Source organism: Patagioenas fasciata, chromosome Z (genome assembly GCF_037038585.1).
Source record: "Patagioenas fasciata isolate bPatFas1 chromosome Z, bPatFas1.hap1, whole genome shotgun sequence".
Classification (NCBI taxonomy): Eukaryota; Metazoa; Chordata; class Aves; order Columbiformes; family Columbidae; genus Patagioenas; species Patagioenas fasciata.
Genome location: NC_092560.1, coordinates 50,163,901 through 50,180,364, shown reverse-complemented (window position 1 = coordinate 50,180,364; position 16,464 = coordinate 50,163,901). Strand labels below are relative to the sequence as shown.

Sequence of the window (16,464 nt, the reverse complement as noted above, 5' to 3'; positions counted from 1 at the left end):
GCAATGAAAGGCCGAAGCCCTTCTTCTTGTGGCCTAGCATGTTTTACTTGCGGACAGACAGGACATATTAAAAGAAACTGCCCTTAATACATTTAGCAGCATTACAAAAACGGCATAACTCTCCAGTTAATCTGGTAACAGATTCTCTTTATGTTGTGGGAATTGTACAAAGAATACATAGAGCGCTTTTGCAGCGAGTTTCCAATTCCTTATTGTTTGAAGCATTGTTAGATTTGTGGAACATATTAGATTATAGGACAGCACCAGTATTTATCATGCATATAAAAAGCCATACTAACATACCAGGTGGTCTAGTAGAAGGAAACAGCATTATAGACAAACTTGTGGCAGTAACAGATATATCCCCTTTTGAACAAGCCAGACAAGCTCACGAATTCTTTCATCAATTCCCAGCAGCACTCCAAAAACAGTTTACACTTACCAAGGAACAAGCTCAGTCTATTATTGCAGCTTGTCCTGATTGTGCCCGCATAGTACCTCTTCAACAAAAGGGAGTAAATCCTCGGGGCTTGCAGCCAGGTCAGTTATGGCAAACTGATATTACTGAATTTGCACCATTTGGCCGACAAAAGTACATTCATGTCTCCATAGATACCTGTTCAGGACTGCTGTGGGCTACAGCTTTGACCTCAGCAAATGCAAAGGCGGTAAAACATCATTTATTACAGGCTTTTGCTGTCATGGGTGTCCCTACACAAATCAAACCAGATAATGGTCCTGCATACCACTCTGACAGACTTGCAACCTTCCTCATACAGTGTAAGGTACAACACCTGTTTGGAGTCCCTTATACTTCTACTGGCCAAGCAATTATTGAGCGTGCACACCGTACATTGAAAAATCTTTTGTCTGTTTTGAAAAAACAAGGGAGAATTGGTGTGAGCCCAGAAGAGGTATTGATGAAGGCATTGTATGTGCTGAACTGGCTTAATCCTAAAAGTGAAACTGAAATGGAACCGGTTGTTACGCACCATATAAAAAATGCCAAAGATTTTTCCGAAAATGTGCCTAAGGTTAGTGTGTTTAATCCAACAACACAACAATGGGAAGGTCCTATGTCACTAATAACCTGGGGAAGGGGATATGCTTGTGTTTCTATAGGTAACCACAAAAATTCGTGGATCCCAGCAAAGTGGGTGAGACCTTGGTTAGCTAACAGAGAAGAAACTGATTGCAATGATGACAACTCTTAACCTCAGAGATATTATCACTTTTAGCAACAAATGTAGCCAATGTTGAGAATACCACTTTGTAAAACAGAGCAGCAATTAATTTTTTGTTATTGGACATGTTCACAGTTATGAAGAGTTTGATTGTATATGTTGTTTGAACTTAAAAGATAAAAAGAAGATTTGCAGAACAAGAAAATAACAGAAGATATTGAGTTTTTTGGGGTGAAGGCCTTGTTTCGTTAAAAGGAATATTGAAAACAAGTCTCTTCTTGTTAACTGTATTAGCCTTAATGTTCTTACCCTGTATTTCACACTGTCTTTAAAGCATGATACGGCGTATTGTTACTATTATATTAAATAAAAGAGGGGGAGATGTAGTGGCAGAGCCCCCCCCCCGCCCCGGGGGGATGGGGTTGGCCAGCCTGGCTGAGAGGTGAAGCCAGAGACAAAAGAAACCAAAGGAGCACCATTAGAAGGTAATAATGAGTGAGCAATCGCCGGACACATGCGTGCAGAGCGCGTGGACAGCACATGCAGCCTATCATGTTATTGTATGACACGAGTTACAACCAATCACATTGTTGTAAGGCGCGTGGAAAAAGCAACACAAAAATAATCCAGTTCACATATACCAAGACTGTCCTAGGAGTTAAAGTGTGCTAAAAGGAGATTACTGGGAGAGTCTCTTCAAAAGCACATTCCTAATCAAATGCAAATGTGATTTTAGACACAAGTACAGATGTGCTAAAGAAAAATAAATTTTGAATGGCAAGACATTCATTTATTACAATTATAATTTGTAATTTCTTTAGCTCTTTCCTCCCTATGGCTCGTAAGCCATTCTTCAGTTTGTTTCATGGTGTTGTTCTAAGTTGTTGTCCTCTTCACAATTTACAAACATAAAGGTAGAGAGAGACAGATTAAATGAATTTCCAAGGTCATAGTACAAATCATAAGCAAAACAGAATATAAAACTTTTCCAGCTTCCCCATGTGTTTTTGCTACAAACTTGTACCACACCTTTAATTCTGATATTCAGGAAAAAAAAAGACTCAGGACTGTATCTGTATGTTAGATCATTATTAGCAACACATCCAGTAGGAGATTATTTAGATATAATATGAAAATATATCTCTCATTTCTTTAGCTGAATCTTTCTTTTCTTTGTGAATTATTTTAGCTTGACTTTCCAGTTGGGAAGGCAATGACAGGACTCATAAAAATATGCTTTATCTTTAATTACATCTTAAAATGAATATCAAAATACTAGTGGATCACACTCTAAAATATACTGGAATTGGTGTTTCAAGTCAATCATCTACATTTTTCTGTAACCAGTTGGCAACTTTGATAAATAGTTCTCTCCTTCCCATATTTTCAGCTTTTGTAAACTCCAGCAGTAGAGTAGTGGCCACTCTCTCATCCTCTTCCAGTGTAGCATTGTAAAAAACCTGCAACTGATGGAATAAACACATGAGCTTAGTTCACATCATTTCACTTGCAGCAAGTAGCTGTGTACCTGACAGAAGTGCATAGAAAAGGGGGAGATGGCAGAGACTAAGGAGAAGATGTGACAAGCTTACTGATTAACAGTGAGGTGGGAAAGCTCCTTGCACAACAGGAACGTGCCCTTCTGCCGTCCTGAAAATCCTTTCAAATGCAGCCAGCCTCACTAGTACTGGTGGTGCCACACAGTGTCTAGAGCTAGTTGGGTAGCAGAATTCTCTTGTGCTGCCTGTTCTACAATCACAGAGCAAGAAGTCTTTACAATCAGTATAATAAGCAGAAGACAAGAGAGGACTGAAGAATAGCAAAGAAATACATGTGGAGAGTGGAAAATGAACATGAAATGAGATAGACATCAGCATGGCAACCAGCAACCTAAGATGCTAGCAGCCCAACTTTTCGTACATTTCCCTAAGACATTGTGGCAAACGTGATGTCTGCACAGAGATTTTTAAAGAGGAAAATGAGACAAGCTTTGACAATATTTATTGGGACTCAGTTCCAAACCTGAAGTTTAATTTAAAGGCTGGCACTGGGCTATTGCTTTTGCCATTGTGGGGAGTTAACTAAAGAATAAAAGGTGAAAAACTTATAGTTCATGAATGTTGAATAGAGATTTATTTGATTTTAGGAGGTAACTATTTGAATTGGTCTCCTCATTAAGCATCCCTTCTCAGTTACTTGCTGTATGCCTGCATCAACCAACAGCAAAAAAGGGAAGCAAATTTTTTCTCGTAATGACAGATACTAGCAGTTCTGAGCTGGCATGGAAATGTGGATCACATGCAGACAGCATAAAATGTGAGATGTTGAGAAAATAAAATAATATTTTGGGAAGGAATCTGAGGAGACTTGGACTGGAGGCAAAAGAACAAGAAAAGAGTACGAAATTGGCAGTGACAGTTAACAGTTTGTCAAGAGGTACTAACATGGATTGTTGTGGGAAAAGAAGTAAAACAGCCTACAGCCGCCCTCAAAGATTTCCACTCTTCAGCAGGTTTTCCAAAAGCCATCCCCTTTTTCCAGATGCACAGCAGCCTGATGAGAAAGTGTTGTTCATGGCTTCATCTGGGCTGCTGCGCAGTCAAAAGGAAATAACTGTATCACATCTAAAGGCCACCTGTTCAGTGCACGGGCAGGTGACCTCTTACCCTGCAACCATACAGAGCAGGACAACGTCCATCCCTGTGCAAAAGCTCACTTTCATGCCATGCTTCAGACTAACTGCTCACATAGACTGCAGGGCTCTGGGTGCATGTTCATATGCTCATTTTGCAGATCAAGAAGTATCATTTTTTCTCAATGTCTCAGCACAGCAACATTATTAAATACATTCTATGATTTCTTAAAAAAAACCAACCCAAAACAAAACAACAAAAAAACCCCAACCAACCAAAACAAAAACACCTCCTCCGCCCCACCCCCAAATATTTAAAAATCTGTATTTACAAACTGGCAATAAAATTGAAACTAACTGCTTCTCTGATTTACCTCTTGTATCTGTACATCTGTATTGACAAATCTTCCCATGACTTTTAATACATCGTGTAATAATTCCTTCCCATACCTGTAAAATTAAGACAGAGATCCTTTCACCAGCATGTCAGCAAATATACTAATTTCACCTCATTTGGAAATACTGTCACTATTTAGTTATTATTTGTCATGTTTGAAATACCAACTAAGATGAAGCTTGCAATTATGTGCTCTTTTTCCCTTTAAAGAGATATCAGTAATGTTCAATTTAGACATTTGAGCATGATGAAGCACATTTGGTACCCTTAATTGTCATTTCCCAGTAAGATCTGATATTTCTACTTTGGTAACATGAATTCTTTGCTTAAAACAGATAATCTTTGTGAGCTCATATAGCCAAACTGAGCTAGAAAAGCTAACCAATAATGAGTCTAACAACTTGGTGTTTCTGTGGATATCTTGAGGATGGCATATAAATTAATGCCCACACTATTATTTTAATTTTAAAATAATGGGTCCATTTTCTAGCAAATTGCTTATCAGGATGGAACACAGAAAAGTTCTGCAAGGGAACAGGTTGGTGCGACACACATCTGCTACAACTTGTCTTTTCTAGCATTAGCAATACAGGTACAAACTCGAATGCTCCCAGATGGCTGGTCTTGGTTATGCTGCCACAAATGGCTCCCAATGGTCTCCTCTTCCACCAAAGGCAGCAGGAATGTACTCTGCCACAGCCCTGCTGCTTTTCACCATTGCCGAGTGTGGGAGGCTTCAAACAGACACCCGAGAACTTGCTGTGCCCCAGACAGGTAGCCTAAGCTCACCTGCAGTTTACCTGCACCAGTGCAGGTAGGCTGGAGATGGGTTAGGACTTCAGTCAGGGATTAATGCTGTAGTTTCTCCTTGCAAGTGCTTGTAAACCTGTATGCCCCAATCCCCTAACTCTTTGGAAAAGAGATTACAATCTTAATCCAGAATTTTATACCCATGCTCATGAAATACTAGTGGATAAAGCCATTTCTAGAATCAGATTTTTCAGGAAATTTAACTCTTAAAAGCTCCAAAACAGTCACAGACTAATTTTTAAAGCATTCAGTGACTGACATGAGCTCTTCTTTGACATTAAGCCCTGATCAGAGTTGAATCCCCTGTAAACCCTACTCTGCATACTTAAAAAATTGCATCAGTCATTGCAAAAAAAGCCATCTCCAGAAGGAAAATGTGCACCTGGATTTTACAGCTCAAACACAAAGATGGAGGAAGAAGCCAAAGAGCAACAAAAATGAAGGGAACCCAGAGCTGGTTGTTTACCATACCTTTCACTTAAAAGTGGCCAATTTTCTGTAACAAATTCCCAGGCTATACGGTGCCCAATATCCTTCGTTGCTACGTATAAGATGACATTTGAAGTGCAGTTGGAAGAAAATAATGTATTGCTGAGTCCATATTGCAAGTACCTGTTAGAAAAGAAGGTAATAATTGTACCTGTCACTTGTTGTTTAACAATTATGATCTAGAAATATCATCTAGTGTGGGAAAATTGCTGTCTCAACAAATACCACAATGTATAGGGTTATACCAAAGCTGGTGTCACTCTGAGCTGCATATTCAGCTTGGTTTGCAACCTTACGTTGGTGAAAACCCCTGTTCTTGCACACTGACTCTGCACTTCTCAGTAAAATGAGGATGTAGCACATCAGGTGGATATACGTGCTTTTCTCATCTGGGTTACAGAAAGACAGCCATTCCTACCAGATAACCCTGTGAAAGTGTAAGTTCCTCCACAGTTTCCAGAGACTCACTTTGCTGTGACACAGATGGAGCCTAGAGAGTAAGCCAGCAGTGAGATAGTCTCTCATGGTTTAACCTGAGCGAGCTAGCAGTATAACCATGACAGCCGCTCGCTCGCTCCCACACTGCCCCCAAACAGGGGAGAGAATCAAAAGGGAAGAGAGAAATTTTGACTGAGATAAACACAGTTTAATAAAATAACGAAATACTAATACACTACTAGTAAATATATATATATATATATATGTAAAATAGAACTAGAATATAAAATAAGAGATACTCAATGCAATTCCTCACTAACTCCATCTACACCAAGCAGCCAGTCCCAGGAAACAGCACCTGGTCCTAACACCTGATCCCAGAGAGAAAGAAAAGAGGAAAAAGGCAGAAAGGCTCAGAGGCCTCTACAAAATGGCAGGATGGCAAAAGGCTGAACTAAAGAAACTCCCAAACAGAACTCCCCCAAACAGATCCCGGCTGCAACAGAGAGCAAACAAAGAAGACGAGAGAAACTGGAAGATTCTCACTCTCCTTAAATATGAAGCATGATATTAATGGGATGGAATACTCTGACTGATCAGTCTGGATGTCAGTCAAGCTCTGCCCCATCCATGCCCCCCTTCCTCGATGCCTCACACCTGTGGGCAGAGCGATCAGAATGTCCTTGGCTCTCAGACCAGAGCAATTAAAAACATTAACTCTGTGCTGGGGTGTTATCTCTTGTTCTCAAACTAAATTCAAACAATGACTGTCCTAGCTACGGAACTGTTTTTAACTGCATGGAGAAAACCCATTTTCAGTCAAACTAGCACACACTCTGTTATGCAAAGGTGACCTGTTCATAGGGTCCCCTATAACAAGACCAAATAACATGGTCTTGGATGCTTTTGTGGGGTTAAGACATGATTTCAGAAGTATTTAAGGAACTACCTGCCAATAATGTCAGTGGCAGTGAGTGCCCGAATAGTTTGAAAAAGCAAGTAACTATTCTCTTTGTTGCCTCACTCTATCACCTTGCATGCTCCTGCTTTTAAGAGTTAAAGAGTTCTCATAGGGTCTTGCAGGCAGATGGATGGAGTAGATGAGCCGGGTTTCTCCCATTTTCATGCTGCCACCACCACACTTAACAGACAAAACATACTGAGGGCCAGAAAAAGCCCAGCTTGACATTCCTTATCCCAAAAGACTTCCAGGGTGGCATTTAGAGAAATAGATTGGCTTATGAACCACTAAGGCTCAGGGAGGAAGGAGGTCATCCTGACTCTCTGAGCTTGTCAGGGACCAGTGCTAGCCTGTGCCAAGGACAAAGTCAATAAAGGACCATAAGGTAAGTAGAAAATCAGCACAGCTGACTGGAAATACCTTTGGAACTCATCTTGCTTTCTTCTCAGGCACATTTGTTCTATCTTCACAAATTACCCCTATCACAAGAGCAGGTGGCTCGCAGGAGAACCATCTCTGCTACTTTCAGAGCTTCAAACCCTTTCAGCTTATGCCAATCACTGGCAAATTCCTGTTCTTTGACAAATCCTTTAGGTAATGTAGACATGGCAGATAAAAAATTCACCTTCAGCATATCTTTGCTGATAAACTGAAACGATTTTATATGGATATCAGTGAAAGACGATAAACACAGCATTCCAAACTGTGTTCAGGAAGAGTTTGGACCACACTGTTAGATATATGGCTTAACTTTTAGGTTGCTGCACATGGAAATCAGTAGTTAGACTCGACAATCTTCATGGATCCCTTCCAACTCAGGATATTCTATGATTCTATGCTTTTTTAAACTGCAAATTAAAAGCAAAAACACAAAACAAAACAAAACAAAAAATCCCAAACAAACAAACCACTTTGCAGCATAAACCTGGCTTCAAATGGTGAACAGCTTGCTAGTAAGTCTGTTTTCAGTTTTGCCCTTAACCTGGGTGACTTGGCTTCCACACAGGGGCTGAAAAGACTATGACACTTTAGTTTGGAAACAAAATAAGCAGGGGTGAAGAAGTTTGGGAAAATTGGATAAAATCATAAATGGTTCGGGGAAATGTCAAAGCAAATTATGGTAATTACTTTTTCTTACAGTGCAGAGAGTAAGGGCAGTGAATGATTTCCAAGTTAAAAAACTACATGAAATACATTTAAAGCAAAAAGGAAACATCTTTCCGTACATGTAATTATAGTAGGTGGTGTGTTGCTATAGTCTGCTAAAAAGCCCGAAGGTATAATTTTAGTTCAAAAAGGTCACTAGATATATTGACAGAAGACAGGCTCTGTGTCAGACATGACACAGTAGTTACCAGCTCAGGAAATCCCTTTGTCAATGATTGCCAGCACCTGGGATGTTGTACCAGCGGAAGGATCATTTGTGTTTCCCTGTTTATCAAACCTTCTCTGTAAGTGGTCTATATGATATATGCTTCTGGGGCAGGCAAACGTCCCTCAGGTTTGCACAGTACTGTATTTGTGTTCTTATGATTATGATCTATATGCACAAATATATACTTTGATCAAGGTCACCTGTAAAGTAACCATGACTCTCTGGCACAGCTCATAGCAGAGAGCAGGATGTCTTTATCTTCCTTTGTGGTGTCAGAATGGTTATACATTTCCCATGCAAAATTCCATTCTTTATCACTTCCCACTGCAACACCATAGCAGCAGACGGTTCTTCTAATTAAAAAGGGAATCCTGCAAAGCAAAATATGATTTGAAGGTATTGTATAGTTCTAAAGTCAAAACCAACAGTTAACACATAACTGAAACCAGATGTTTATTTACAGTTAAAAGATGTACAAGAAACGAAATATAAAATAGCGATCTAAATAAAGCTAGTAAATTTGTTTGCTTTATTCATGATTTAAACATTTTAAAAGCATGCAGTTTAAAGGCAAACCAAGACCATCTTTTAGAACAGTTGGACGAAGCTGTTTTGTGGACATACAGTGTCAGTGCCACTGTTTCACATCAGAGCCAAGGACATGGATCACACCATTAAAGAGTGTACGGCTGCATGTAGGTATCATCCCAGACAAGCCCTTTCAAAGTTTCTTCAGTGAATGTAAACAGTAGCAATAGCCATGTGCAGCACCAATGGAAACAGAAGGGACATTTCTCCATGCAACATCCTATTACTCCCACCCTAGGGGAGGGTCCTCAACATGGTGATGAATTTAAAAACAGAAACTAAATGCAGACATTATCACTGTAATACTCCACGTGCAGAGGCTGAACATAAAATGTCTGCTGTGGCAATGACGTATTCCTGACATTATGACATTGTCAACACTTTACGGTGACAGCAATGTATTCTACTATCCAGGCTATCTGAAAACAGTTTAAATTAATGGTAGTATGGATTAATTCTCTGTAGGAGAATGGGTCTCATTGCTACAAATGAAACATTTAACTTCCCAATGATGATATACTGTTTATCTGCTTAGCATTACATAAGACCAAGATTGTAAGTAGAGATACCAGCAGAAAGAGAGACAATATTAGTCAGGAAGAAAGCTACATGACAGTAATCTTCAAAATGTAGAGACAAGTTATAAACTCTGGAACTCAGAAGGACTAGTGGGAATGAGGGTAGAGTCAGGTGTTTTGCATGGCTGACATCACTTGCTAAGAAGTAAAAATGCAAGATGCAGGTATTTTGATAGTTTTGTTGTGGGCGGGGGATTTCACTGGCATCATACAGAAAGTGTGGACATGTCCTTTATTTACTGAAAAACATAATTTGTATTTTTTTACCTGGATGTGATCTCGAACATAAGGGATTTGCCACCAAGAATGATACTTACTGAGGCTGAGTGGTTATGTTAAGGTAAATAATAGTCCTGAGAGGAATACATTAATGACAGGTCTTATATGAGTTACAGTGTCCAGTAATTTGTTTAATAATAATTTCATAATGTTGCAGAAAGAGGCCACAGTAGGGTGATAACACAGTAAAGCTGCTTTGGCTAAAATACAGCTATTTGTTTTGCTACTGCAGCTGTTCCAATAGCTTTAAGAAAATGTTGGTTACTGAGTGTAAAGTTGTTCTGGGTGAAGAGCAAATAGACAAGCTCTGTGTACCATCTGGCTGCCGCTCTGATGTTTGGCACTGAAGGCAGGCAGCACCGGACAATGGTCTCCTGGCTGGTGACATCTATGGTGGGCCTGAAGAGGTTTATGTTGTGTAGTTCACAGAGGAAGTCCATTGTGGTCCAGAGGGACTTTGGAGCTTGAGGTAATATTAGATTTGAGGGGTGGGGCTTGTTAGTCTTGATATTTTTTTTCTCTGGGAGTGGTTGTGTGGTTTAATATTACTGGCCCGCCAGGATTGTCTCGTTTCTGGATCATAGGGAAGATGCAAAAAGCTGCTGGGAAGAAGGGTGGATTATTTTACATAATTTTCCTGGAGCCAATGCAGAAGTGACATAGTGATTTCTCAGCTTTTGAGGGCAACAGCAGTATATGGTTATTTACCTTTAGTAAATAACTGAAATAGTCTCTCCCTCTAGAGTCACTTCCTTTTTGCAAAAGAAGACAAGTCAGTAACAGCACCACAGAGACTACATTAACTTAGCTAGCTCCACTCCTATAATTTAAAAAGAGTAAGACTGAGAAACTGGCTGGGAATCATGGTTCTTGGCTTCTTATCTCCATGGAATAGATAAAAATGCACCATATCAAGTCCAGTTAAGTTCTGCCAGGAACTATTTGGAAATGTTCAGCTGAAAGTTGATCTGACAGGGAAAAGCATTACTCCCTTCCACAGATGTGAGAATCCCACTGGGTTCCACCTGTGGCAGAACAGCTATAGTGTGCTGTTAAGAATTTTGCACTCAGAACATCAATGCATCTAAAGGGATCTGTGAACCCTGAGTCAAAAGTTTATCGTGCCCTTTTCTTTCCAGCATATGAAAAACCTCCTCTTTCACTGAACAGGAACTGTGAACTGTCAACTGTCATTTGAAACCTAAGAAGTGTTCAGTCTCCCATGTTGTTTGTTTGGGTTTGTTTTTTTTTTCCTTAAAAGCTAATCATTTTTTTCACTTAATAAAATTCATAGTTGCATTTTTTTTCCACACTTACAGTTTTGTGAAGTGTTAGGCTGGGATAATAAAAATATCTCTCTGGAACATAGCAGAATGTATTTAGGCTATTTAAACTTCTCAGTTTAACTGAGAAGCACAATTTGGTTTTTATGAGGATGATCACTATGAAGCTGTTTAAAAAAAACCCACAAACACAAAAGTACAAGTTCAGTTAACTTAGCCACCTACATATATCAACAGGGATACAAGTAACAACAAAATATTTATTCCAACAAATAAAAATTATATTAAATTTTAAATATTCACTCACCGTTGCCAATACTATTTTACTATTGCATAGAAAAGCGTAAAAATAAAAGAGGGAGGAAAAGAAAATAAGAGTTTCAATACATCAGAAACTTTATTTAACAATGCAATACTTGAATACAGGAAGTCTGCTCCTGGTAGAGCCCAGATTCCATCCTCACAGGCCAGGAACCTGACTGCCAGGCTCCAGTATGAGCATGAGAACTGAGAGCTGTTCCCAGCACCTCTTTACACAAATACAGCACATGCAAGGCAATTTGATGGGCTCACCACGGGGAGATGTTTGTATCATATGAACACCATTTCACTCCGTATTGCTAAAAGAAGCTTAGAAATTGAGTTGTTACACAGGAAGACCCTAAGGCTGTACTGCAGCAAACGACCTGGACAATATGGGATACTAGCTCTTATCTGAGGTTCATCTGTTACATAGCTAAACAGATTCTGCTCATCATGACAAAAGTCTGCATCCTCCAGCCTCTAAAGTTCATGTAAAAAGCAACAATTACAAAATCATACTGAAGCTGGGATTTGGGGAAGAGGATACGTTGCCGGGGTGAGCACAGTTAGGCTTAAGTTCTATCTTTCTATCAAGAAAGAAGAGCAGTGTACAGGAGTATCTCTCATTCTGCCTCCCCCATGTCAGAGCCCTTTAACTTTCCACCTCACTTAGGCATGCACACCTCTAAGAACACATTATCGTTCTTACTTGTAGTTAGGGTTGTCCATCCACTTAGCATACAGCTCAGACGACAGGTTCAAACAGTCCTGGAGGCCCAGCCAGCATGCTGTTCCAAAAAGTTTTTCCAAATACACTCTTGAAAGCAAACCAAAATAGCAAGAATAAAATATATGTATTCCACATTTTGAGTACTTGAACTGTGCTTGACCAGCACAGTTTCAGCACATGATGTCATTAACCCAGGAGAACCTCTACTAGAAACAGTTAAGGCTTAATGAAAATAATAAAATTAACTACCAGTAATGGGTTCCTGACATCACTGTTCATGAACATTAGTGAGGCTACCAATTTACTATAGTTTTTTGTTTGTTTTATATCATTCTTGGTAGTTTAAGAGACTAGTTGCATCTAGTCCAAATCATTCTGATACTCAAGACTGTGGCTTCATTAGCCTTGTAAAATGAACTATTTTAAAGTTCTAGTAGTTGATCCATAAATCACATTTGACGTTCACTGCTGTTCAGTTTTTCCCCAACTATTAATAGCAGCCGCCTGTTGAGCATGTTTTCCCATAAACAAAAGCTGGTAGCCCACTAAATGGACTGAAAATACGCCATGCTGTCCTGATACTGCAGTTTCATTGGAGTTGTCATCATAACTAACCCACACTTACAGGACAGTGAAAATCACAATTCAGTTACAGTCAAATTAAAGCAGAATACTTACTGAGCAAAATAGTCATCTTCCAAAGCATCAACATTTTGATGAATAAAACCTGCATAATAATGGTATATTGGCAACATTCGCTTTAAAAGGTATTTCTTTCAAAAGAAGGGAAAGAAAAATTAGTTTAGATGCAAGTTTTTCTTTTACTGTATTTTTCTTTACTTAGATTTATCCTGAAAATTTACTGCTATTAATTTCTTGACAATGCAGCACATTAAAACAAAGTACGTATATTTGGTCTAAAATTCAAGACACCTGTACATCCATTCAAACATGGAATTTACCACTTCACATCACTTGGACCTTTGAACTCATTATGAAAGAAAACAAATGCTCATTCTCTGATAAAAAGATGGAAAAGTTCTCACATATTTTAAGCATACCTTTATATTTAGAACTTAAGAGAACTACCATTATGGGACTGTACTTTAAAGTGAATTCTTCAAATAGAACTCAAGGAAATAAACAAGACAATATTATCTCAGGTAGCTCAAATATGGGAGACAATAATCTCATTTAGTATCCAAACCAAATTCCTTCTTTCTCTCCATGAAGTTGAACTGGAAAGCAGTATGAATCCCCAAGCACATATATTCTATATCCCCTTTGTACATAGCAGTTTTACTCTCATTACTTACTACTGACTATTTACTACTGTCTGATAGCTTTGTTTTCCAGATCCTCTGTTTTGCAAATAAATAGGATCAAGCTTAATACAGAGAATGTGAATAGATTTCTGCTTTACAGTAAGAATTGCTCCTGATTCAATGATATTTATCATTGACTGATATATACAAATAAGTACCTCCTCCTATTTAAAAAACAAAAAAAGGTTGACAAAATCATGCAAAGGGCATGACAAGAACTGTGACCCATCATAGTCTTCATTACATTCATTTTAGTCTGACTTATTTAAATAGTCTAGCATCTTTGCTATAATAACTAACAAAAAAAAAAAAAAAAAGTGATACCTTTAAAAGTGGATATAATTCGTAGTTCTTCAGAGTACTTTCCAAATTCTCAGGTACTAGGTTTGACAATACCACATTCCATATGAAGAGTTCATCTTCTTTGGCAAGGTACTTTGTTAGTTCAAATGCTGTTTCAATCTCAATGTATCCAAACCTATTTCAAGATAAAACCTCATACTTGAGCATACCTATTCACATTAATTACCTGCCATTACCTGCCAATTTCTGTTCATTTATGAAACTGACAATAAAACTTCAGGGAAAGTGACCTAGAAAGGATGTTGGAAAAATAAAATACAATACAAATACAAATACAAATACAAATACAATACAAATACAAATAAAATACAAACCAATGGTGCCTTTAAGAGCACAGTGCCACTGTCAAAGTTACAGGACAATCGTGGCAGTAAGCATGACTTTATGCAGACTGTATTCTGCTAGTGTCTGTAGGATACAATAGAGGCACATTTACAGCATGCTTCACTTTTACTAAATCAAAAGCATGTAAAAGAGCTCTGTTTTGAGCTACAATACATGTGTATTTTTCTTGCTAAACAACATATTTTCATTACAGGTTCTTTTGTGGAATATACATTATTGTAAAAATCAATTTAATTTGCATGCATGCTATCCTTGGAATTAGCAACCTCAGCATGGCACTTATGTGCCTCACTGTGGAATTCATTAGGAATTAATTCTTTCCTGATAAAATTCCAATTCAAGCTCCTCTCCTCCAGAACAGGAACATTTCTAGCGTACTTCCATAGAAGCACAGTTACATTCCTTATTATATACTAGGTTTGAGTTCTCTTATGAGAAAGGACATTTGTATGAGAGAGGGAATGGGCATTTTTACTTCTTCCTCTCATAGCTGCTTCCACAGGCTATGAGATGGGTGAGTACACTTGGGCCACCTTTGCCCTGATCTCCCACACCATGGGTGTCTGATGCTCTTGAGATCTCTGGTATGTTTGAGGCAAAGACGTATCTATTGCTTCTTCAGCTCCCTACAGTACTGGTGACCTCTCTAGCACCACAGACATGAACAACCAAGTCATCCATCAGCAAGGAAAATGAAAGAGGTGTTAAGCATGATGCATAGCTCATATCTCAGCATGGCTGAGATAGCCCAGAATAAATCAGGGAAAATTCAGAATGTTCATTCAGAATCTTTTTTCTGTTGCAACACCTACAGGTTACTACCTAAAAAAACTCAAGACAGTGCCATTATTTAAAAGATTTCCTAAGAGCTGGAACAAAAACTTAAAAGAAGTTTTGAAAGAAATCACTCAGCACTGACAGAAGAATGGAGAAAATACTTAACTCCCCCACCATCTTACCAAAACAGCTTCTGTTCTTGAGAGGCACATATGGGTAGAAATAACCAAGGCAGAAGTAGCAATATTTACTGCAATCATGTAGTTTAATCATTTTCTATGACATACCGAAACATACTTACTGTGTCAGTGCAAAAACATCATCTATCAGCTGGATCCTGCTGACAGCAGGAATAGCCTGCAGAAAGGATTCATGTAGTGTTAATATGTCTAAACATGTCATTTAGAGTTTGAAAAAGCTTTACTATCTTTCAGAAAGATAAGAGAAGTCACCAACAATTTTTTTTCAAAGCCAAAATCTTTGGTAAAACATCGTAATATGGATCCTGCATTTTAAGCTGAAATTATGTATGTAGAACTGATTGGAACTTCTAAGAAAAATCTCAGCAAAAAGAAGCAAAAACCCATGTCAGATGATTTTTTTTTTTAAATCTCACCGGCAGAAATATTGTGCTTTGAGGAAATGGGAAATACAAAGCTCTCTGCCAGCTTTCCTTCTCCATGTTTACCTAACAGCAGGTAAAGCTCAGTCACACATCTGGACCAATAACTCTTTGTGCCAAATTTAAGAGAAGGGAAGAACCACAAGCTGTTAAGACAACTTTGAAGACAGAATGCCATCTCATGTGAAATTATTTTTCATGCTTATGTGAAACTATTTGGGCCTGTTCCTATTCCACTATGGAGGTTGCCAGTGACTTCAGCAGTGCAACAGTGGGTCATTTCTTCTTATGTGATACCTGAATTTCCCATTATTCCAGGTTTTCATCAATGTGACTACTGGTAAAAAACTGCAAGAAGAGATACATGAAAAGAACCTGTTTATAAGCTTGAGAAAACAAATAAGATGTTACCTTCGGATCATTTTCAAGCAAACGTGCTAATCTTTTTAAGTTTAATTGATCATAGTTCACTCTGTAGTAGCCACTTAAATTTACATTTAGCAGGATCCAGTCATATTCTGACTCCGACACTTGCATTTCAGGAAACACTTCTGTAAAGTGACATTAAAAGATATCATTTTATTTTCTGTGTGCTCCTAAATTCTCTTGCATTTATAAACACTGGACTCAGTGCTCCTCTGAAATCTAAGATACAAGTTTGAGGTTGGACTCAAAAAGAATCTCCCACAAAAATCCGTGCATTTGTGATCTCTGCTCTGCACAGCAGAAGAACTTCAAAAAGCAACTGACTTCTCAGGTACTGAGCACCTTGAGATGGCAAAGGGGAAGATGAAGACCCACTTTGATCCTACCATTTAGCTTACAGGCAGCTGGGAGAGTTAAGAAAGGTTACCCAAGAATAAACAGTCTGGATGAAGGGCAACACCCTCACCTGCCTGCTGCAGGACACAGACCCCAGCATGTCTGCTGCCCCAAACACACTGCTCAGTACCTTACCGAAGAACTGACTGTCTACCAGTATTCA

General features: G+C 38.7%; 1 protein-coding gene across 4 annotated transcripts in view; it reads right to left on the bottom strand.

Moving 5' to 3' along the window:
- Positions 1-2,414: 2,414 nt before the first annotated feature.
- LVRN (laeverin) overlaps positions 2,415-16,464 on the bottom strand; it is a 38,286-nt gene continuing 24,236 nt past the window's right edge. The window contains exons 12-21 of one of the 4 annotated variants that reach the window (XR_011736451.1): positions 15,891-16,030; positions 15,159-15,214; positions 13,697-13,850; positions 12,726-12,820; positions 12,027-12,134; positions 8,487-8,657; positions 5,495-5,635; positions 4,191-4,266; positions 2,777-2,933; positions 2,561-2,650 (exon numbers count right to left, since the gene is read on the bottom strand). Coding sequence is in view for 3 of the 4 variants with exons in the window: in XM_065861177.2 (XP_065717249.1) it covers positions 2,504-2,650; positions 4,191-4,266; positions 5,495-5,635; positions 8,487-8,657; positions 12,027-12,134; positions 12,726-12,820; positions 13,697-13,850; positions 15,159-15,214; positions 15,891-16,030 (1,088 nt within the window). In the remaining variant the exon portion in view is untranslated. The other 3 variants (XM_065861177.2, XM_071802154.1, XM_071802155.1) reach the window with 3 other exon arrangements.